We start from the raw sequence: 26,063 nt of genomic DNA on the forward strand, positions 1-26,063 counted from the left end.
TTTTTACATTTGAATGATACATGTTGACTTTATAGGGCAACTTGTACACTAAGATAAGTGATTAATATATAAACCAGGGAATATGCAGACGCATAATACAATACAAAATTAATAAGTGCTGAAAAATACACTGCATTATTATTAACTAAGTGTTGAAGATAGTTGTTGTGGTAAGTGACAACCATCTTAAGCAGTAACAGTGGAGATGCATGAGAGAAGTAGAGCATTAACAACACTGCTCAGAGGGAGGACAATGATGGTCGGCTGGTTGGCTTTGTAAACAAGCACCAGGCATTTAACACAATGCAATAACTCGTCTATGGTTGGGTGTGGGATATTTTCAGGAAAATTTATTATTTTACAAATAAATTTTATTAACCCGAAACCAAATGAACGTAGATTATATGAGAATTATGGTGAAATTCAAACTGTCGTGTTAATGGGGCCAAGGGTGGCTTCGTCCAGCCACTTCCCCACCCAACCTCCCACCTATTCAAAAATATTTGATTTCCCATTCTTAATTTTTCTTTCTATTGTGTATTTTCTTTATTTCTAAATCACATTACATCATTTAAATGGTATTTCCATAACTTGCAGCAATTAAGTGGATACAGTGCTCACCTCTTGTTCCAGGGGTCGGTGGTTCAATTCCCAGGCACTCCCAGTTCACCAACTTTAAATGGGTACCTAAGTTTACGACTTGAGGAAATGAAAGCAGTACTGGCAATGCTGCCTCCTTGTGTACTGAAAGCATAGGAGTAATACTTTGTACTGTATCTCTGTTAGTCGGAATCCTTCTTAACCAGAACTCTTCGATAGCCGGAATGGTAATTTTCTCAGAATTTTCTGGGAAAAGATGGGTTTGTAAACAATTTTCCGAGGAACGCATTTTCTGGAAAAATCAGAGGAATTTTTCCGGTACCCAGAAAGTTCCAGAGATGGGGGATTTTGTTTTTCTGGGTTTGAAAGTTAAAAATGAGGCACATTTTCCCTAAGTTACGAGAAAATTTTTCTGGTACCCGGAAAATTCCAGGGATGGGGGATTTTTTCCAGCTTTGAGAAAGTTGTTTCGTTACCCGGTATCTCTCATTCCTGGAAGTGCTCTCCACCAATTGTTCTAGCTAATGGAGATAGCACTACTGTATACTGTATTACTACCTACTAACGATGATGATAATGAAGTATTCTGTACAACAACTGTGACGACGTCTAGCAAGCTTCCCGTGTATTGCTTTCTCAGTTCGCACCAGCACTACTTTTTCTCTGTGCTCTCATTTGCATTGTGTGTTTATTACGTACCTTTTTAGTGTTAAACGCTGTTTTCTCCATTCGGCATGTCTGGAAACGTCCATCTACCTCCTCTGGGGCGCCTAAAGCTAAAAAGGCACGAAAAACAATCACAGTGGACGTGAAATTAAATGTGATCACCCGCCTTCAGTGAGGAAAGCGTGTGTCGGAGGTTGGCCGTGTGCTTGGTTTAAGTGAGAGCACTGTTACCCTGTGCTGTATATGATGGTTTCCCTAACCTGTACCATTTACATGTATTCTAATGGGAAAATTCTGTTTAATTTATGCATTTTTGAATTAAGCGGTGGTTTTCAGGAACATAACCCCCACATAAAACTAGAGGTAGGTGTACAGTATAGTCTGGATTTACGCGGTTTTTGTTTACGCGTTTGGTCACTTACGCGGTGCCATGCCAGAATGGAAGGTTTTAATTGCACAGTAAATTTGGTCATTTACGCAGTGAGCGGCTGGAGAGGTGCAGACGCGACGTGCCATTTTTTACTCATCCGTTCCATTCTTGACCATACGCGGGAAGCAGCGCAGTGAGGAGTGCGGATTAGGTCGCTCCTATGTTATCGCTGATGTCATAAGACGTATCAGACTGTGATTGGGCCACGCATCCTTACCGCCCACGCATTCCCTCCTCCGCTAGCTGTGATTGGTCTAATGTAACATGACGTGCCCTGCCACCAGAAGTCGCTGACCTAGGCGGGCCAGTCTCATTGTTTTCAGTCCGCGTATACAGTTCTCTCTTGTGCCCGCTATTCCCCTCACAATGGCTTCCGCTGGACCCCCACCACCAGAGAAAAACATTGAATTACCTGGACCAAGCCATGATTGTGTGAAGGAAATCATCGAGTTGGGGGAGAAAATTAAGCTCATCCTTGACAACGACCCGGACAAGCATCGGTATGAAGCGTCTAATGACCATCTGACGAAATTTATGGAGCCGTATATCCAGATCTATCTCGACAACATCAATGCTAGTCGTCAACGTAGTATTGAGGACTTCCTCTCCCGCAACCCACCACAACCACAGCCAGCCCAAGTCAGTGATAGTGACAGTGAGGATATGGACTTTGAGGGATTTGTCTGGGAGGCCCTGCAAACCTCTGCGAGTAGTGAAAGTGATTCACCTGAGGGCAACTACTCTGCCCTCTGCCTCGGAACCAGCCGCCATCCACGTGTGCCGACCCAGCTTTTCTACTAACGTAAGTGTTAAAAAACCTAATATTATTGATATTTCTCTTAATTATTAATTGTGTGTGCATACCATCATAAAATTAAGATATTATTTTTACTACAACGTAGGTATTGTGTCAGAAAAAGTGGAGTTTGGGGGTCGGCCCAGTCTCTTATTTCAATTAATCCCATATGTTCTGTTATTTCATTTACGCGTTTCTCGTTTTACGCGGTACTCCACGGGTTCAATTAACCGCGTAAATGCAGACTATACTGTACTATAGCTATTTATTCTCCTTAGTGTTCACATAACATAGTATGGTACAGTACGTACAGGGTATTTTGCTTAGACAGGTATGGTATACCATACTGTATTAGGTCTCACATCTAAAGTGATTGACTGTTGCTGAAAATTTAAGTATTGAATGATCACAGGAAGTTTACCAATGAGTATTTATACTGTGTAGTACAATATTTTAATTTTTGATTCTCATCATAATACAGTACAGGGGGTCCCCAGGTTACGAATGGGTTCCGTATCTTGAGGACGTTCTTAAGTCGGAAATGTACATAAGTCAGAACATGTGCTATGTGCATACTGTACTTACAGAACAATATTTAAAATCCCACTATATCATAGCCTAAGTCCTCATATACATCTAAAATCACTTAATTTAAGAGAAGAGAAGAAATAGAATGTCAAAATACAGTAAATGAAAGTAAAAAAAAAGTCACCAGGTAAATAAAATACTGTAAATTTAAAGTTTAACCGGCGGGAGTTTGTACCGGTAAGTCGGTCGGACACTCGTAAGTGGGGGGACCCCTGTACAGTGTACTAGTGAAAGTAAGTCAAATTAAAAGTACAAAATGTATACAGTATGCTTCACTAGTTTTTGTTTGGTGTATACCTTACACACTGTGGTACAACTGACAAAATTTGACATTTATTTATACAGTATACTGCGGGGTTAGGGACCCAAATCCAGGTCATAAGTCGAAAATGCTTAAATAATACATAGAAAATCTAAAATGGGTGTCTCTTTTTCTTCTCAGCACCACAAAACTCTCACCTTTAAGCTTGCCAGCCATTTTAAAGTGAATTACAAACGAAAATTTTGTCAGTACACAGCACAATACGTTGGGACTCGAAAATACATAATTTGATAAAATTTTGGTAGACTGAGGCAGTCTAAGTGCGGCTGGTCGTAAGTCGGGGAGGATATATATATATATATATATATATCTTGATAAAATCACACGGGAAAATGGAAACAACGGAGTACCTAAGCTTTCGTCTTTATTCAAGACATCTTCAGAGGCAACTGGATTACATGGACAGAGAGAGGCATAAATATACAGGGTGACCTTAAAAACATGAGGTCAGGTCATAATGATGACATCCACTAATCCCCACACCAACACCCACGTAGAGGAGCTTAAGAGAAGGGTGGTGACGTGACTAGACAGGTCAGGTCAGAAAAAAAAGGGGACCCACAAAATAACTATCATACATCAAGATCAAAGGTTTTCAAAGCATTTTTAACCTTGGGCCACTGACAAATAAATTTATGTAACATATCAGTTTTGAACTGACCATCACTAAGGTTTATTGATTTTAATTCCTTAATCAAACTAGCTTCAACCAGAAGTCTTTCTGTGACACAAGATGATTTGAATACTTCTAAGCTTTTTTCCCAAGCAATGGGGTGATTATTATTCCTAACATGAACGAACAAGGCACTGCTTTCAGATGCAGTTCTGATATTATACTTATGTTGTTTGATTCTGAGCTGCAGTGTTTTTCCTGTCTGACCTACATAATTACAATTACATTTGCTACATGGAATACAATAAACACTTCCATTTACATTCAAACTTGGGCTATTCCTTATTAACATATTGGTAATGGTTGAGTCATACTTGAAAACAACATTAATATTTAGAAGCTTGAGGGACCGAACTAACGGGACAAATTCATTACGATAGGGCAGTCAAAATATTCTTAAGTGTAGGAACTTGTCTGGTTTGAGAGGAATGAAAGGATTTTTTAGCCCTTTTAAAACAACGATCAACAAACACAGAAGGGTACCCGAGTTTCTGTGCAATAGAACGAATGTGTTTCAATTCATCGTCAATAAATTCAGAATCACAAATACGCAGACATCTTAAAAACATAGCAGAAAAAACTGACATTTTGGTAGACTCAAGCCTGTATTTATATGGAGTTTTTTGAGTCTAGATTACTCCCCAATATAGTGGACTTTATTCCTCCATGGTATAGATATGTAGATGATGGTCTTTGTCTTTGGCCTAGAAACAGTGACCCATTGGAATTTTTAGACAAGCTTAATGATATTGTCCCTAGTATCACATTCAAAATTGAAAGAGAAATAAATGAATCCCTTCCATTTCTTGATATGCTTATCATGAGAAATGGCCAAAACTTTAAATTCAAGGTATATAGAAAGCCCACACAGGTAGACAGTTTCATTCACTTTTTATCAAATCACCTTGAGTCTACCAAAATGTCAGTTTTTTCTGCTATGTTTTTAAGATGTCTGCGTATTTGTGACTCTGAATTTATTGACAATGAATTGAAACACATTCGTTCTATTGCACAGAAAATCATTAATCATTATGAGAAATAATATTGGGCCCAAAACGCTGCCTTGTGGAACTCCGTTTTCTAGGACAAATGTGTCTGACTTTACGTTACCTTTTAATTTGACGGAAAAAGTTCTGTCTTGCAAAAAATTTCGAATGAAAATTGGCAAATTACCTCTCAGACCTCGGTCACCACGAGGTCAGGTCTTTTATAGCGGAGGTAGGCATGGCTTAATAGTTGACCTCCGTCATGTAAGGCGGCGCTGGTTGACCTAGACCACGAGGCATACACTGGGGAATTGGTAGGGTCGGCTACTCACTACTCAGCGACAAACAGCGTTTGTAGGGGAGAAATCCACTACAATACTCCCCCTTCCCTCCAGGCGGTGTAGGAGACTTGTTGTCTGCAGGGTTGCTTAGCACATGTGAGGCAGAACGGGCGGTGCATGCCTCATGTGAGACAACGGCGATGGCGTGGATGAGCCGGTCGCTGGATACAACTGTCTATATACACACTGTCTGTGGGAGAAGAGAGGGAGAAAAAGGGTGTGTGGAGGCGATGAATGTTGTGCTTCCCTCACGGCAGGTACAGAGTCGTCAGATGCGCCTGCTGGGGTGTGTTGGCCTGGATCAGGAGCAGGGGCAGCGTCAGCAGGAGCGGAGGAGAGTCCGTGACAGCAGCTGGGTCCACGACAGCAGCAGGGTGCAGGACAGTAGCAGGGGGTACTGCTGGGCCGGGTCGGCGTCTGGGGCAGGAAGGGTGTTGGGGTCGGTAGAACGTGGTGCTTGGGGCCGGAAGAGGAGCTGGTGTCTGCTTTTAGAAGCAGTGCTGCTCTAGGATGTCTAACCTGCGGTGTAGAGACAGTAGCTGTAGAGCCGATGAGAGCTGCCTCTGTGTGGATAAGCCAGTCTTCCATGTTGCTTGAAGACTGGGAGAGTGATCGGTTTCTCCTCCATCCTGTGTGAATGCGAATCTCCGGGGTTACCATTTGTGGGGTAAGTGATGTTTGGGTTCACACTCAGGATGGGGTGGAGAAAGGAAACTCACAATGTGCTCTCTGTATACATATTGTATTGGACGTACAGTGCAGCTTGGTGCTGGGAAGGCAGCATGGTTACAAACGTTGAGAAGAGTGAACTGGTTGGTGAGGGTGCTCAGAGGAGGACCAGCTTGTGGGACGCCATGCTTGCCGGTGGGAGCGAGGGCCGCCAGGCAGTAGGCGGAGGGGGAAGAAAGAGAGAGCTTGGTCACCACGAGGTCAGGTCTTATATAGCGGAGGTAGGCGTGGCTTAATAGTTTACCTCCGTCATGTAAGGCGACGCTGGTTGACCTAGACCACGAGGCATACACTGGGGAATTCGCGGGGTCGGCTACTCAGCGACAGCGTTTGTAGGGGAGGAATCCACTACAATCCCTTGTGGGGCGGACGCCACTTCCAGGTATGGACACTCGACAGATATTTATAAACTTCAACTAGGTCACCCCACGCCCGTCTATAGTATAAGCTAGATAGTTGTGATTAATTTTAATTTTGTATTCAGTATCAGTGGTTACAATCGCAATAAAAAAAATACACTATCTTTTATACCAATGCAGCGTTTCATACCATAAGAAATTGTCAACAAAAGCGCAGATGGGAGTGGTGCTATCGTACCTCTCTTATGTACAGGACCCTGTTTGGGTCCGGCCTTGAATCTAGAGCAATGTATGTTATTTAGAATGCTAGAAGCCTGGTCCACCAATGGTAGTGGTAATACAATGGGATAGGCATACTTCTATCATCTTCGCCACTGATATTAAACTATGAATTAACACAGTTCAGCAGGATAGCCGACAGTGTTCAATTTGGTTGCGTAACTGATCGCCAGTAAATTTTCCTAGATACTGATCATACTGTACAAATGAGAAAATAAAATTACAAACATATTGTGTATCATGCCTAAACATCAATATCAAAGGGCAGTAGTTGACCTTGAACCACATGAATTTAAGCTGGTTGAGGATGTGTTACATTAGGGATTTTTCAATGCTCCACACTGTGACCACATGTCACAAAAAAAATAATCAGCGCGTCAAAATATATACATAATGTTTACGAGGAAACAAAATCTCAAAAATCACAAAGAAAATGTATAAATTAGATATCTATTCATCATTATGGCTGTTCTAAATAATATGGAAATATGCGTTGCATTTTTTAACTTTATCACAAGGCTAACTAGAACAGAGTACTGTAAAACACCTTGAACCAGACAGCCAATGGTAGGAGTGGGAAATTGGGGACAAATTGATAATATAACTTCTACCGCTCCGCTCCGCCTCCCGCCTGGCACTGACCCTGACACACTGACAGTGCAGTGTGAGCGAGACAGTGAGACAAAGAAGACATGCAACGAGGTGCTCCTCTTGTAACTGAACAAAATACTGTGGTGGTGTAAAGCAAGTGCTACTCTGTATCTACCGTACCCACGAAAGTGTTACGTAAGTGTTCCTTTTCCTCCTTTCTCTCCAACCTTACTCATGAAACTGTGGTACTCAAGTTCTCTCTTTTTTTCTCATCTTACATCTTAACTGACCCAGATTTATTTAACATCCTGGCCTCCTGGAGCCAGTACCTGCAAGTATCAATGTGTAACAGATGTGATCAACTTTTAAATACAGCAATGTTCTTTTATCACAACTAAAATAATAGCCTGTTAAAAAAAAAATTACAATGCATTGGTTGGAGGTGCTGGTGGTAGAGTGGTACCGCTCTTGCCTTCGCAAGCCAGATGTCACGGGTTCGATTCCCGGGCCGGTGGAAGTTGTTTGGACATATTTCTTTGCCCCCATTAGTCCCTGTTCACCTAGCAGTAAAGTAGGTACCTGGTGTAAATCGAAAGTTGCGAATTCGTATTCAGGGACAAGTTGTTGGAGCTTCCAATAACTTGATGACATAAACCACTGACTCTTCAGGCTTCTATGCCCTTGACTCTTCAGGCTTCTACGCCCTTAACTCATGAGCCATAAAGGCAAGCACGAACTTAGCACGCACGCTTTTTTAATGTTATGCATATATTAATTCATTGTCACGGCTGCTTCAAGGTTACATAGCGCCAAAGTGTGTGCCGGGGGGTGGTACGATGTCTTCTGGAGCGTCCTCTTTTTTGAATGTTCAGATATGGCAACCCTAAATTGTGATGAAGTCCCAGGTTGCTCAACTGACTTTCTGCCTCATTTACACACAAGTACTCTGACAACGCAGCATACATACTGTATTTATTTGTAGTTATTATTATTATTTTTAATGTATTATTTTTATTTTTAGTACAGGTATTTTGTAATTTTTTTTAATTATTATAATAATAATAATAATAATAATAATAATTATTATTATTATTATTGTCATTATCAGTATCATATTTTCGCCCCCCAGGCCCTGATGTGGGTCAGAGACCTGTGCCCGGGTGGGCTAATCCCCGTAGGAAGTATATCCATTTCATGTTTATGTCCGGGAGTCATTATCTGGTAACGTCAATATAATAATCTAATAATGTTCCCATGCCATTCAGTTAACTAATGAATAGCTGTACTTAGAATTGTTGTTTAGAAGACTCCACCTAAGAACATGTTAAATAACTGTTGGGCTACGCTACCAACTTTCCTCACTTTGCAACCCCTTCTACTATAACTTTCACTATATCTTCATAATGGTGCCAATGGTATCCATTACTATGGTGTCAGAGAACCCATTGCAGTGGTGCTAAAAGCAGTCATTACATATTGAAGTGGCATATAATACTGACGCAATGATAGGCTGAAATTAAATTGCCTAATAAGCCCATTTAATAACCAACGTAACCCGTTACTCATCACTCTTTATTAATATAACAACTTTATATAACCTCTTACTTACTGTATATCTTATCAGATCTTATCATTAGCATCTTATCTGAAGCATGTTTAGCTCATGGGTAGTTCGAATCGAGTCATAGTGCGGGGTGAAACCGTACGGCTGGTCGCTAACCATGAGTATGTAGTACACCCGTATCATATTGTATCACGCCTTAAGGGTGCCGAATAAATTTTTAGTGGGTGTAGCGCAGAAGCGTTTTCAGTGTCCAACTGGGAAGCATGCGGAGTTCATGCTTGCCTATATGACTCCTGCATTAAGGGCGTGGAAGCGTGAGATAACCCCTATCGGCTGGCCGGGTACCTTATCTCTACCTAAACAAACATTTGGGATGGATTGTGCGGGAGGCCCAGCGCAACCCATGACACCCATGTACCCCAGACGCGCCTCCATTGGCCGAAGCAGTCTACTCGCTGTCATTGGCGCAGCTGGGAGGTGTGATGCGCACTTGTCATGGGCTGCTGTGTGAGTTAAAGGGATGGGGTATGGTGGGGTGGGACTTGCGGCCTTGTTTGATGAATGTGCGTTGAACAAGGTCCTTTTAGGTACACAAACCAAAGTATTTCAGTTCTATTTTCGACCCTGAGAGAGTAACACAAGGCTGCAAATCCAAGCTCCACAAGACAGAACTCAACTTATACGTTGATACCAATAACTCCATTTCCCCTGTGGTGGCGCTTGCTGCCTTGTGCTTCTGAGGCCCTCAAATCTTGAATGTGATCATGACATCAAGGAATTTTGCTCTCTCGGCTTGTGTAGTAAGATTCACCCAGTCAGCCGTTTTCGTGATTAAAATCTATCATGATTATTGATATGTATTGTGTGTGTGTGTGTGTCAATTTCTCACATGGACCTCTTTTATAGGTGATATTAATATTAGTATAAACTATTTTGTGAAAGCTATTGCTTCTTCAAATTTGGAGCAAATAAGCCCACTAAGGAATTAGGGTCATAAAATCTTAGAAACTGTAAAAGGATGGGTAGCTGTTGCCAACTACTCTTGTCCAGTATACTCTTTTATTTTCCACTCAGACCATTGGAACCAACATGAAGGTGTTTGTGGGTACCTTCGTCCACTCCACAGCTAATACTCCAATGGTCATACTCACTGACACTGCCCTCGGCATTGTCAACACTAAGGTAAATAACTTTCTTTTTGATAACCTTATCTATTTTAGCTGTTCTAAGTGATGACCTTAGCCATCTTAACTATGATTGGTGAAGACCTTAGCCACCTTAATAAATGTTCATACTGATAACCTTACTTTCAGTGGCGTAGCTAGAGTGTGTGCCGCCTGGGGCCTTGAGTTTGACACCCCGTGCCCCCACAAAAAATACATATTGCACAGTGACTCACTCTTATATATATATATATATATATATATATATATATATATATATATATATTAAATAGTTTGTGTACCATTATAATATTACTGTACTTTCACATACTCAAATATAGTATGCTTTAAATACACCCCAAACATACTTAAACTTTATAAGTAACAGTTAAACAAAAAGCAAAAACGACATATAGGATAGGGAAAAAAGTAAAAAAGTGTAAAAAATTAGGACCATCTTTATTTCTGAAATGAAAACTACAACTTTCTACAAAGTAATTTTTCTTGAAAGGATTTCCTTCCACTTTTTCACTTGGCTTTCAACAACTTGTTCTTTTTTATCAATTGTTGCTCCACGAGCAATCCTAATTTCCAACTCCTTCCATTGTGTGAAATTCCGAACGCGAGCTGCACTGGATTCGTGCTCGGATATTCTAGGATTCAGTTTCCACTGTTACGAGTTGGGGATTTAGAATATAGTTAAAAGTCTACCCAGATCCCAACAGGCAACAAAAAAAAAAAACAAAGACAATCGGACTATAAAAGGGTAGACAAAGGATGCGAGTTTTCGTTGTGTATAATAAAGTACCATAAATCCCTAAACAAAATATTCAGCTTATAAATTACCCTTAACCAAACTTAACCTAAACATTAACAGTATATACATATTAATACAACATAAACCATTTTGAAGCAAGTGGGCGTGGGGGAGGCAATACAAGATAAAAGTACTTAAGTGAGGAGCTGAGATGGCTGACGAGTAAGGCTGAGTATTGTAGAAGACGGTAGGTAGTCACTGTCCGTAGGTTTAGAGGATAGATGATCCTGTGGTCACTTCCCAGAGCCAAGTCCTCTCTCCTCGAATTGGAGCTGACAAAGAAGACTTTGAGGAGGTGACGCAACAACCAAGATATGGAGAAGGGAAACCCGGGAGTGGTAACTAAGATGAGTCATACTCGTGTCTCGTCCCTAGATGGCGTTGCTCGTGGTGCTGGGTGGAGGGGTTCGTAACACCACCATATGTTGAATCCATCCTCAGAATTAAATTTTGAGTTACTTCTGTCTGAAAACAGTTTGCAACAAAAGCAGTAAAAAGCTTCCTTGGAAGGGGAGTACACCCCTACTTTGATCGGGGTGGCTTTTGTCTGACAACCCTAACCTAACTTAACCTAACCCTAACCTAACCAATAATTAACCACAGAGAAGAACAGTATATTTTACCCTCAACTATTTAATTATGTCCGTAACTTTTGAAAGCCCTTACTGTTGTCAGACAAAAGCCACCCCGATCAAAGTAGGGGGCTTTTGTCTGGGTGGCTTTCGTCTGGGGGGCTTTTGTCTGGGTGGCTTTTGTCGGGGAGGCTTTTATCTGTACCCCAGTGAGGATAGTGTCTTAGTATAAAATCGCAATGCTGTGAAACAAAATCTTAATATTTAATCTCAGTACCGCAGCAAAAGTCACATCAATATTTTTTAACCAATACTTTAATATTTCTTACCTTATAGTATTATGTCTTCCAACGAAGTAAATAACTGGATTGAAAACACAAGAGAACTTAAAAGTCGTCTAGCCTCCCCTCGTCTTGTCACGATGGAGACTTGTGCAGAACTGAAGTGAATTGCTTGTAACTGGTGGATTGGTCCGCTGTACATGAACTGATATGACCCGAGACTGCATGGTTTTGCAGCTACTGGAGACGTTAATCCATCCCTTTGTATCGGCGGCAAGTTAATCCTCGTCGTGTCTGACCTAACACCTGACCCACACCACATGAGCTCACTGGCGTACTTGTTTGAAGTTGTTTCCTTAATCCTCAACAGGTTACAGGTTGTGTGTGTGGCGGGGGGCGCATAGCAAGGGTGTAGCTCATGACGTGGCCGTGATGATGTGGGTCAGGTGTTAGGTCAGACACGACAAGGATTAACTTGCCGCCGATACAAAGGGATGGATTAACGTCTCCAGTAGCTGCAGATATGGTTGATGAGCAGACCCAAAAGTGCCGACCCCCAAAAGTGCCGCCCGGGGCGGACCGCCCCCCCCCCCCTAGCTACGCTAGTGCTTACTTTATCTTCTTCAGCTCTAAGCCACTGATTGCTCTGTTAGCCACTTGTGCTGAAGAGGATAAATATAACTGAACTTAAACACACACTAGCTTCTCTAAAGTTAGGTAAGCTGGGTGGATTAGGTGGTGCCCCGGGATCGAATTAGTGCCCCTTAGGACGGGAGGCGAGCATTGTATCCATTCGGCCATCGTACCCACAAAACTTAGTGATGGACGTAGGTGGTGTTTGATCTGTTAACCAACCAAATACGACACACTTCAACTGACCTACATTCTCTGTATGCAACAGAGAAATGAAGTGCATATTTCTGGTTCATTTTGTGTGTGAAAGCCAGACAGTTTCATCAGAAGTTTAAAATAAACGCATCCATTAATAGGTAATGATGATGTAGCAGCGACACACACGGTACTGAACAACACGGTCAATACGCATAACTCAAGTCAAGGTCAACGTATTACCATATTACAGAAAACGGAACCTCTCCGCGCTCGTGACGTCACTAGCACGCCCAGCACTTACGCAGTGTTTGGGTGTCCATCACAAATTAGAAATAGGGATAATATAACTATCCATCGCTTTCCGAGAGATAAAGAACTGAAAAGAAGATGGATTCACTTGTGCTAGAGGAAAGACTAGAAATTTTGAAAATGCCCAAATATGCAGCTTACAAATGAGTCCAGAACTTGAAATATAAACTGCTTGGACTGACAGTACCAAGAACCTTTGTAAGGATTGAGAATGGAGCAATACTAACATTACAACTGTCATGTGCAAAAGGTAATCTTATATTATTTCGGCTACAACAATAATAGGAGTAGGTTTCGATTAGGTTGGTGGGTAGGGTCCGACTAATTCCCTCGGTACATGCACGCGATCTATTAACTCAGATTAAAGTAAGTTTTCCAATTTTTTGTGACTTCATGAAACCAAATACTAGTCGACAAGTGATTGGCAGTCCGATTTATTTGTGTAGGACCATTATTTGACTTCATTGCAGCTACATTTGGGTAATTAGTCGGACCCGTCCCCTACAAGCATCGAACCTTCTCGAATCCCCAGCCTACGCCTCCAGCGCCGCCCACGGAGCGGGGGTCAACTATCTACCCACGCCTACCCCTGCCTTATAAGACCTGACACCGCTGTGACCACCCTCTTTCTACTCAGTGCCACCAGCAAGCAACACCTCCTCCTCCGCGCCAGCCTGGAGGCTGCCGCTCCCGCCGGCGACCTTGGCGTCCCTCAAGCCACGTGTCCCTCCTCTGGGCACCCTCACCATCCAGCTCTCTCTACTCAACGCTTATTACCATGCTACCTACCCAGCATAAAGCTGCATTGTACATCCAATACAATATGTGTACAGTGAGCACATTGTGAGTTTCCTTTCTCCATCCCATCCTGAGCGTGAACCAATATCTCATACCCCCACAAGCAGACCTTATTTTATAGACCTTGCCTATAACCTCATACCTTACAATAAAACTCAATAACACTATTTTTATTTTTCAGTTATATACTATCGATGCATTTATTGGTGTATCTTTATTTTTATTAGCTACGTACAATTAATACCTAAAAGCTATTTTTTTATGCAAAAATCCAATATGGGTTCCACAATGTTCAGAAATCCAGGCATTACATGTTGTCAAGGTGTTTAGATCTTTTAAATTGTATTTTTTAAACAATTATTCCAATGGTCTAAATTTTTCAGAAGTAACTAATAATTCTTCAGGATACAATACAAATTTCTATTATATTTCACTGGTTAAATTCAAAGGATACTGTTTTATGGAATTGTGCTCATGTCTGCAATAACATTAACTTCTGCTAAATAATACAGTACAGTGTATTTTTTTCGTGTCTAGTACTATCCTTAATAACTGTACCATTGCTAAATGCATAATATTCATGCAGTATTTGGTGTTGCCATACACTGGTTTTTCCCCATTTCAAGAGGTGTTTAACTAATGAGCCAGGGTAGTGTGGTTGAAGATCATGGAGATTAAGGGAATCAGGATATTCAGTTATATCATGTTTGTAATTAAAGGATATTGATTACAGATAGCATTTATAGAAGCAGCGGAGAAGTTGGAGCAGCTCAAGATAGACTATGGGTTCACAGACTCTTGCATTATATACCTAACACAGAGGTATGTGATGACTGTATACTGTATGAAAATTTTATGTTACTTCTCCATTTTTAACACTGAATATAGTTTGCCCAATTTGAGGCTGGTGAGCGCAGTCAAATAAATAATAAGTACAAGAAGATTGGGATCTTCACCTCGTTCGAGCAACTTGCTTTTGTATTGTGCAAGAGAGCAGATAGCCACACATCATATACTCCACTGCATCCTGTTGTGTCTAAACACCAGTGTTTGCAAAGGTTCTAAATTGCCCAATGCCCATGACACTAGTCAGTTACCAAAATTTCAGATTTCACCAGACAAAAATTTACTACAAACTGTGTAATAAAAATAACTGTGCTATTTTTACTGATATATAGGGCACGCATATTTCTGACAATTAACTGACAAATGTTGTTTAGTTACATAACAGTATTAATCAGTTAGAGCTATGTTTTTCAAATATACATTTTTGATTAGCTAAGTAATTTGGCACCCCTGGGCCATGATTAACCAATTTTGCACCTTTAAACAACCTTGATCTACCATTTATTTTGAAAGAAATTAAAAAAAAATTAATTTGCTGCAGTGTACAGTAGAAACAACAATTAAAATTAATTACCTAGTAGGCTGCACTAAACAATTACTGCAGTACAACAGGTCTATTTAAGTAAAATCTGCTTTGATATTCAGTACAGTAGTACTCATAACTTGAGTCGTCTCAAACCATCCAACGAATAGATTTCGTTTTCTTTTGTAATGCAGTATACCAAGTGTCTATTTTCATTTGATTATTAATTATTTTCATGTATTTTCTATATATTTTGTGCATTTTGTAGAATTATATTGATTAAAATAAAAATAAATTTTGCGTGAGATTTGGAAACCTTAAGACACGAATCTGGTAAACTTTGTTTTTTCATGAGTGGCATCACTGACAATGACCCTCCATCCAGTAAGGGTGGGGCTTACTTTGCTCCTCCACCTTTACTGTATCAAGAACTTCTCTCCAGGAATGTACAGTCGGAGTCAAAAGTCTTGAGCACTTGACAGTATTTGGCATGTAAGTACCCGAAGATCTTCGGTATTAAGGAGAGTTTTATCCCATTTTGTGGCTCAGGCATACTATGTGATGACAAGTAGTGTTATTAGTATATCCCAATCATATACTGTATGTATAACTCAGAAGTAAATGCCAGAAATTGCTAAGTATTCAAGACTTTTAACCCCGTCTGTACCTGTACTGTAATTATATTTTTATTTTCTTCTTTCAGCCATCAAAAACATTCATATATGTCACCACAACCATGCCAAAAAGAGTGAAAGAGGGCCATCAGAATGCATCATTTAACTTTATTAAAAAACAAACAAATGTGGGTATGCCCCCAGACACCCATATTACAGGTGTGTGCATTTGGCCCACACACATTTCATATGTACTACAGTACCTGTACAATTCCTTGCCTCCTCTGTCTTTGCAGCCTATGATGAGTTCTTCTGCATTAACAAATTTGTTTAGCCTTCAGTACAAGTTACAGTACTTGCCTCATGATAGACATTTCAAGTACATATATAGTAAGTGTGTATCTTTTCAGCCAGTTCATGATGCCCGGAATGGTGGACACACACATACATGCTTCTCAATTATCTAACAATGGACTTAAGTTAGACCTACCATTGTTGGAATGGCTGGAATCCTACACCTTCCCTACAGAGGCTATGTTTTCTGATTTGAAGGTGGCACAAGATATTTATCCCAAAGTAGTGGTTAGTTTTGGTCATGTTTCAAGTTGTGAAATACATGTGCAGTAAATAAGGTGCATGCATTTTGATGTGGTATGTAATATATGGGTTCTGCAGGAACGGTTGTTACGGAATGGCACAACAACTGCTTCCTACTATTCTACTCTTCACCTGGAGGCATCTAAGTTTTTTGCTGGACTGGTGCACACTAAGGGTCAACGTGCCCTGATTGGTAAAGTCAACATGATGGTCAACTGCCCTGCATATTATTGTGAGGACAGTCTTGAAGAGTCACTCAAAGACACAGAGGATTTTATCCAGTATGTTTATAACATGCAGGTAAGACTATCATAAAAAAGTGGCATCTTAAACTGGTGCCACAATAGATAGGTATAAATATTTTTTTTTAAATTACTGTGATTGTGTGTGACCCAACATTCATAAGATGATCAAAACTGTTGAGGAATAGTTTAATAGCAATATATTAAGACTTGAGGTTTCAGTGATGACTAGCAAAAAAAGCAATTGGCAGCACAGTACTGTCTGAAGCAACCTTGGAGACATACTGAACATTAGGTAAATTGATCAGGCAAAAGTATTTTTTATAATACAGTACAGCCTGATATCTTGAAGACTTTTAAACTTGTGAGACTGTTAGTAATACTTGAACTGGCTGTGTATAATTGAGGAAATTTGGGAAAAATCTTGTGCATTAACTATACACTATTTTAAAGTTAACCTTTTCCCAATATATTGATTTTATACATAGCATTCAATGACTTTTTTGGTTTCGGTAATGATTCTAGCAAAAAAATGCTAATGTTCAGTACTAATTGTTAACTCTACCCTATTGATTCGTGGTGTTTGCTTTTTTATGAGCAGGATTTACAACATCCCTGAAACAAAAAGTAAGTACAGTACTGTATTAGTTGCTTTACATCCATCTTCATAATACTGTTACAGTATGTGCCCATTAACAAATAACCTTTATCTTATTCCAGTCACCACTGATACAGCCCATCATAACACCACGATTTGCCATCACTTGTCCAACAGATCAGCTGAAGGGACTTGCCAAACTTGCAAAAAAGTATAGTTGTCACATTCAAAGTCATTTGTGTGAAACAAAATCAGAAATTGAGTGGATTCAAGAGCTCTTCCCTTGGTCTAAATCTTGTACTGATGTTTATGACAGTACAGGACTCCTTGGAGAAAAGGTGAGGGGTTTTATATACTTCTAATACAGTAAACGTACATCACAATGATGGATTGAATTAAGAAAAGCCATTTTATGACTGAGGGGAGGAAGCAATAGTGGCAGAGTGGGGGAAACCAAAGGGGGCCATGTCCCCTATAGCCCTTTCCTAGACACCTTGAAAACAAGATTTCTTCCCTCTTTTTTTATCTTAATTTCATTAAATGCATTTATACAATAATATATACTGTATTGTACACTCCTTGGTGCCTACCTCCTGCCTTGCTCACTATCATCATTGCCCTGTCTCGTATACATTACCACTCATTACTCTCCACCTCTTGCCTGATTTCATTTTCAGTGGCACCTTTGTTGAGTAAATGCTTTATTCATAAAGATTATTAATTTTCTTTATTTTGTATGGAAAATTAAAATATAACAGAAAAAAAAATGTGCTAAACTTTTGTTGGCTACATGGTCCATTCAGACTTTACCCACATTAGAAACTCTAATGGTCTAGCTCACTGGATTGTCATACATGATTGTGTTCATGCACATCTTGACCTAAATAATGTGTACCTAGACACCATTTGTTTTATTTTTATAATACTCCAAAATATACCCTCATTATGAGTGCAAGTGGCTCTGTTAGTGGTAGAGTGCTTAAACAAGTGGTGGTGTTAGTGGTAGAATGCCAAAACAAGTGGTGCTGTTAGTGGTAGAAAGCCTAAATAAGTGGTATAACTAATATTAGTGGAGGAAGGCTTAAACAAATCATGGTGCCAGTGGTAGAAAGCTTAAACAATTGGTGGTATTAGTGGTAAAAGGCCAAAACAAGTGGGAAAGTCTACCCCTGACTTACTCTAAGCATCAGACGAGCCACCCATCCATTCCTTACACCTTGGCCTTATATAATTTTATGTTTGTAATATGTTGTTACCTTATTTCAATTTAATTTTTTTTCATGTTTAGCAAAACTGATGCTACATGGTACTGTAAAAGTTCATATATTTATACAATATTTAAAATAACCCTAAAGATTATATATAATGCCCTGCAAAAACCTGTTTGAAAAATCTATAAATTAACAAATTCCATATCCCCTTGCCATAATTAATCTGATTTAACTTGGATTCATTGGGGTGTTTCAAAGCAGGACATGAAATAAATTACAGTAACAAGATTGGGAGAATCAGCTCATACTTGATGATTTTTTTGGGGGGGCACTACTCGGTTAGGGTTCATGATAATTCCCAGACAATTTTTATGGCTCAGTTCCTCAACCATTTCTAAAAAACATAGATATCCCGAATAAAATCCAATAGAAGTAGCAAAATATTATTTACCTATGTACAGAACTACATGTTCAATTAAATTTGACTTATGCCCTAGAATTAGCCAAGGCTATGCTGAACTGAAATACACTTTCAATTTGTATTGAGAGTCCAAGTTATTTGAGTCACTAAAACCCAATGTTCTAAGGAATACATTAGTCCCACTTATTGGTCACCATCCATATTGAACTTCCTGTAAAAACCAAGTGCAAACACTGGGCATAAATCAATCCACTGTGAGCAGGAAGGACAGGTTTTCTCACCTTGGAATAGTGACTTTTACTTTACTTTTTACTTTTATCCTCTTCACCACTGATCGGCTCATTAGCCGCTTGGGCGATTGGCCACGTCTATGTTACATACTTTTGACAAGTACTGGGCATCCACTGGCTCCTGAATGTATCTGAACCTGCTCCAGTGCTTGTCAAGCCTGGTCTTGAAAGAGCTCTTTTTTATGACATTGAGGATTCTAAAGCATTTTACTCCCTGACCTCTCAGAGTTTGCTTGTTTGAATATATTCACTTATTCTTGCACAACATATTTAGTATTAAAAATTGTAAATGAAAAAAAATCTGCAGACAATCATGGCCCACTGTGTTTGGATGAAAGGGACGGAGTTGGAGCGGCTGAAGGAGTGCAACGTTGGGGTGGCACACTGCCCCAATTCCAACACATCCTTATGCTCTGGACTCTGTGATGTTAGAAAGCTCCTTCAACAAGGAATTAAAGTCGGACTTGGAACAGGTGCATACTAATATTTGTATTTGGTAATGTAAGGTATAACCGTTTGTTGCGTTCATATTAGGACTAGAAGCAAATATGTAACCCTGGACGTGATGCACCTTGGTGTTGTCAGGTATATTAACAGGTGCATTTACAGTATCATCTTCAATAAGGCAAGCATGAAGTTTGGCATATGTAATGTGATGAGTGATTATCTGTACTGTCCTCAGCTCAACAGGGAGCTCCAGAGAATATTGCCATAAAAATGTATATTAATTATGGTATATGAAGTTTCATTTTGTTGTCTTTGTTGCTAAAAACATAATTTGTTGACAGCCAGTAAAAATGAGTAGTGATGCTTTTCAGTCTCACTTGGGAATTGTCTGAATTGCTTTAATGTAATTTCTGGCAAAAGTGTTCTATCTCTATGTGAAATGCTCCATCATCTTGCCTTGGTTAATGTTAAAATTCTTGTCACCACCAGTGTCTGTAACTATATGGAAGATGTTTAACACTTGTTCTCTTGTGCAGTAGAGAAGGAATGCTAATTTCAGCTAGTAGTGTTGATAGAAGCTTAGTGGTGAGTTGTTTTAGCATTGCAAATTTATTCTTCTCTACAGTATTCTAGAGGGCACCTTTTGTCTTCTAAGGGGGAAGTTTCATATAGCAGTCAACTTCCACAGACTCAACAAAGGATACTGACTTTGTCAGATGTTTTCATTCACCATACCCTATCTCATTTGATGTGCTTCATGCTATTTCCATCTTGAGCTGTTTACACTGATTGCCCACTTCTTTTACCAGGAACCATAACTTTCCTTAGTCTTTTTGACCCATGAAGAATAACTGCAGTTTGCCTAACAAACATTGATTTACTGTGTTCTATAGATCAGTTTCGTATTTAAATGAAGACATAAGGTAGGTCTTATAATCAGTAGAGTTGTTAGCATTTTGTGATTGATTAATTAACATATTGGCAGTAATAATGCTTTTATAATCATTTAATCTTACCACAGGTACTGTAATTGCCTGCACAGTCACCAACAAAAATCTGGTAACCTCTTCTGCTGTTTCACATACCTGTACCTCAAGTTTCAGATTCGTGAGCCCGAAGCAGTAGGCACTGGTGCATTATTCTGTCCAACAGTGGTTTTGAACATCAGCCAAAACCTTTTTTTTTTTTTTAAAGGGGTACATAATAATGCATGCAAATAAGTTGAAGATTATTTTGTGATGCTTTCAGGGAAAATGAAGAAATGCTGCCTTAGTATAGTTTAGTGAAGCTCAAGTGTTGGCAAGAATTAAGCATTTTTAATGACCCAGTATCTGGCTGAATAGCAAAATCTGATATTCAACGCACCCCTACTCGGTACCAGAAAATAGCTTGGAGGATTTTTGCATATCACTCAAAAATGTCAATTTGAATTCATACCATTGTTGGGCACACAGCACATTTTAGGAAGGTCAAAAGCAGATTTTTTATTTCCCCATTTATCAGTGTTTATAGCACACAGCAATTTTCAGTGTATCCCTGCACAACTTAATTTAACAATATTAAACACAAAAATTACTGATTAGCCTACAACAGTTTGTATATTCAATTGATAACTATCAAAAAAGATTTTTCACATCATTATACTTTTAACATATACATATTGCACATTGAAATACTTTATTACTGTAAAGTTTTTTAATAATGATAAAACAAATTCCATAATTCCCATAAATATTTCATTAAATATTCTCAACTATCGACAGATTGTTCAGGCGGCTACAGCCCATCTATCTTAGATTCCCTCCGGAGAGCGCTAGATGTGTCTAGGACTCTGAACATGCAGCATCAAGACAATCATTTCCTCACACTGCCGGAAGCTTTCCGTCTGGCTACACTAGGAGGTGCTCAAGGTATGTGCCAATTATGAACATCAAATAATGAAAAATCATTATACGAATGTCAATACTATACCATACTGTAAATAATCATGCTCACTGTAATTTATACCATAATACTGTACAGTATTAAGTTAATACATGAAAGTGGATGTGTAAAAAAAGACCTGGGAAGATATTGGAAGCATAATGTGTTGTCTAATGGTAGACCCTGCTGCCATATGGCATCACAAAAATTTTGACCAAGTCCCAGGTTACTGATCTGACATTCCGCCTCATTTACATACAATTGAAGGGTCTCGGTTGTTTCTCTTACTTTGACAACACAAGTTACATATATCGTTTCTCACTCTTGTTTTTTCATTGTTGTATTTATTTAGGGTTAATATTATTATTTATGTATTATTGTTATATTTTTGGTATTTAAAAAAAAATATTAGTACTATTATTTAATTTAGTTATTTTTTCTGAATTTTTTTATTTATTTCTATTACTTATTTCAGTATTAATATTATTTTTATTATTATTATTATTACGTATTATTATTATTTTTATAATATTTTCGCCCCAGACCCTGATGTGGGCTAAACAACAAAAACATGAATTAATAACAGTTGGCAAATGGCCATGAGAGGCCCGAGGGACAGAAGCATAAGCTCTACAATTGTATTATATACTGTGTGAGTGTGTGCGTGTTTTTTTTTACACAGGCCGCAGGCCTCTTTACCTCGGGTAAATAAGGTAAAGTATCTTATGTTAAAAAACAAACAGAAGAAACATAACTACAGATCCATCTAACGAAGCCATAGTGTACAACCAAGATAACATTCCTGCAACACTGAAGCCATGTCATGGTGTTGTATAATAATATGTAGTTCTGTACCTGTTTTGGAAGTGTAATGAAAATAATGCCACAGTTGAAATTATAATACAGTAGTGTATGTTACTTCTTTTACAGTTGTTCAAATGGATGATCAAATTGGAAATTTTATGGCTGGTAAGGAGTTTGATGCACTTTTGATTGACCTTGAAGTTCCCAGGTCACCACTGGATATCTTTGCTAAGGTAATGAAAAGCCTGACTGTATTCCTCCATCATCATCATCACTTGCATGTGTTTGCCATGATTATCTGATGGCTGCTTTCCAGGCTGCACAGTCTCTTGCAACTTCTCTTAACTCTCTAGGGTCATTTCTCACAATCTCTCCTCCCTGTCATTTTCATACACATGCACCTCTTGACTCAGTTGGTCTCCATTCACTCTTCATTCTCAAATCATTTCAGGTTATCTCTACACAAAAGCTTGCTCATGCCTTCAATACACAACTGCCCTCTTAACTCTAAACAGGGTTTCTTATATCTCAAAGACACATTAAATTTCAGTCTCATCATACTCCTTTCAGCTTGGTCAAGTGTCTGTACCAGCATATACACCTGTCGGTCAGTTCATCGGAGTCAATCATGGAGTGCACGTCTAGTCTATCGTGCAAGCCTTTACCACTTGTTTTTCCATCAGTGCCCAGTGTTTGAGCCATTATATCTGATGACCATAAATCTGGTACTGTACTGTACTGTACTGTACTGTACTGTACTGTACTGTACTGTTCTGTTCTGTTCTGTTCTGTTCCGTTCCGTTCCGTTCCGTTCCGTTCCGTTCCGTTCCGTTCCGTTCCGTTCCGTTCCGTTCCGTTCTGTTCTGTTCTGTTCTGTTCTGTTCTGTTCTGTTCTGTTCTGTTCTGTTCTGTTCTGTTCTGTTCTGTTCTGTTCTGTTCTGTTCTGTTCTGTTCTGTTCTGTTCTGTTCTTAGAAACTTTTAAATTTTGATTGGGGCAGATAAAGAAAAGTACCATTGTTTTGTTTGTTTTCCCTCGGGAGAAGGTGTCCATCATAATTCGTAAAATCTCATAATTCGTAAGGACTAGAGCCCCTATTATTTGAATTATGGGGGTTTTACTATCACTTTGGTTCCTTATTTTACCCCTCTCAATCCTTTCATATTACAGAAACATGAGTAACTGAAATATACATTTAACTGTGAAGTTGAAATTGTAAAGTCAGTTGTAGGAGTTACTCCCACCTTCCTCCTGTAGCAAAGACAATTATTTTTGAAAAACCACTAAATAGCATGCTCGTACTTTTCTATGCCTTGTATGTAATAAGCTGCTACAATATTTTCTCCATTGCAGGATACCATAGAAGACAAGATTCAAAAGTTCTTGTACAATGGTGATGACCGCAACATCATCCAGGTGCATGTGGCTGGACGGTGTGTCATCAACCAGCAGAACCACTGACCCAGAGAACATAGTTGTTTATGAAATAAAAACCTCTGTATTATAAAAAATGGTGGCCTTTATACTACAGGTTGAAGATAAAGAGACCCTTACACTTGACTAGGAGTCCAGGAACTTGAGACAAAAATTAAGGCAACCCAGAAATAATTGGATAAAAACTGAATACTGTATTGGGTCAAATGTAAAGTTAGGTATCCAAAACAATGTAATAAAAGTCCCATCTGATCATCCCCATGAGAGGTGTCTTTTCTAGAGCGACGAGCACTGTCAAGCTCGAACTGTGTGATGGGATGATCAGTGGGGGCAGGGGAGGTAAGAGCAGCACGAACAACAGGCTCAGACGCATCGATGTGAGCCTGCACTGCCTCCTGCATTGGATCTGGAAGTGCCTCAGGGGAGGAAGCTCGTGCCCAGTCCTCCATTAAAGAGCAGGCAAGGGAGGCGGGGTCAGGGTGGGGAGGATATTAATATTCATAAAAAAAAAAAAAAATAAATTGAATTCTTGATTGATCTCTTTCTTTGGGAATTTAGATAATGTAACAAAAAAAAAGATTGATTTTTTTTTTTTTTTTTAAAGATAGAGCTACCCAAAGCTAACCAATTGTCTACCTCTCAAGTTCAGACTTACACAGTATTACCTTGTCAGAATAACAAAGAATACGGAATATTCTCAAAATCTAATGGTAATATTCACCACATTGTGCAGGGGAGGGTCCTGGGGTACTGGACCCCCTTTTTCATTAGAAAATTCCTATACATTTTCTTCAATGCAGTATTGTACTCAGCATTTTTTTATAATAAAATGTAATTACTATTGACCTCAGAATATCTCCTAATATCAAGTGCACATGGCTTTAAAATGCCCATGATATTGGTCAGATTTCAAAACAATTTCTGGGGGGCTTAGAGTGCCTCCTAAACCCCCCCAGCTGGGTGGTTCTGCTGTGGCTGTTCATAAGACCTTACTGAGAGCTCAAGACCTGACATTCACCTCTATAAAACCTCCAACTGTAATGATTCTTGTAACACTGCTGAGGAGGACTGTAGGTTATGATCGAAATACAGTGTACTTCAGTGTCATTTTGAGTAATATTGTCAATACTTAGCCTGTAACAGGATGACCGACACACACACACACACTGACCCTTGCCCCTGGTGCACACACACACTGACCCTTGTCCATGGTGTATACACACATTGACCCTTGCCCCTGGTGCACATGCACACTGACAATCGGACTGACCCTTGCCCCTGGTGCACACACACATAGACCCTTGTCCTTGGTGTACATACACATTGACCCTTGCCCCTGATGTACACAGTGACCCTTGTCCCTGGTTTACATACACTTAGACCCTTATCCCTAGTGTACATACACATCGACCCTTATTCCTGGTGTACATACACAGAGACCCTTGTCCCTGGTGTACATACACATTGACCCTTGTCCCTGGTGTACATACACACTGACCCTTGTCCCTGGTGTACACACAGTGAACCTTGTCCCTGTTGTACACACAGTGAACCTTGTCCCTGTTGTACACACAGTGACACTTGTCCCTGGTGCACACACACACAGTGACCCTTGCCCTGGTCGTACTCTACATCTGTAGTTCATCACAACCCTCCTTAACTATTTTCTATAATTTATTTACTATATCTTCTTAGAGAATTCTCTAGCAAGTTAAATGTATTTAGACCATTTCTACACATTACTTGAAAACAGTTACATTCAAAATGTTCACTTCATATGCTTGGCACTACTTATATGGTACAAATAAAATGTGACAAATGCACACTTTATATGTATATAAACAAATATTTAAAGTGATTACTCATGTAGTACAGTACAACCTTCCCTCGAGATGCAGAAGTTCGATTTAGTGATAAGTTTTGGGAAAAGTATCCCTTCAATAACTCGAAGGCTGCCTGGATCACTAAATTATACTACAGTACACTACTTCCAGGCTTACATATGCAGTTAAAAATTACAGTAAGCTGCTGTTTTCCAGGACCCATGCAAGTCTTATACCGGTGTTTCCAGGACCCATACAAGTCTTATACCGGTGTTTCCAGGACCCATACAAGTCTTATATCGGTGTTTCCAGGACCCATACAAGTCTTATGTTTCATAAAAATCGGCACAATTTATAATACATTCGCTAAAACATAGGTATTACCAAAACAGTGTGCGTGGTTAGGGTCAGCTGAATGTTTCGGTACAGTTTCCTGTATACTAAATAACATACTGAACACCTTATAACAACCATCAGTATGATTTTCAGTGTAAGTTTTTCCTCATTCCAAGTCTCTTGTTTTAACTTTGAGAATCAGTTGATTTTTAGAATGATTTTAATAATTAACTATTTATAAAAAAAAAATATTGTGACTG

At 39.4% G+C, this 26,063-nt stretch overlaps 1 protein-coding gene across 1 annotated transcript; it reads left to right on the plus strand.

Annotated features, from left to right (window-relative positions):
• The first annotated feature begins 6,471 nt into the window (after positions 1-6,471).
• LOC121855396 (guanine deaminase-like) lies at positions 6,472-23,722 on the plus strand. The gene is made up of 10 exons (XM_042350296.1): positions 6,472-6,513; positions 9,999-10,106; positions 14,429-14,517; positions 16,089-16,260; positions 16,354-16,575; positions 17,238-17,453; positions 19,345-19,510; positions 21,248-21,394; positions 22,338-22,444; positions 23,564-23,722. The coding sequence occupies exons 2-10, from the start codon at positions 10,014-10,016 to the stop codon at positions 23,669-23,671; spliced, it is 1,320 nt and encodes a 439-aa protein (XP_042206230.1). The 5' UTR covers positions 6,472-6,513; positions 9,999-10,013; the 3' UTR covers positions 23,672-23,722.
• The last annotated feature ends 2,341 nt before the right edge of the window (positions 23,723-26,063 follow it).

Source organism: Homarus americanus, unplaced genomic scaffold (assembly GCF_018991925.1).
Source record: "Homarus americanus isolate GMGI-L3 unplaced genomic scaffold, GMGI_Hamer_2.0 scaffold41444, whole genome shotgun sequence".
Lineage (NCBI taxonomy): Eukaryota > Metazoa > Arthropoda > Malacostraca > Decapoda > Nephropidae > Homarus > Homarus americanus.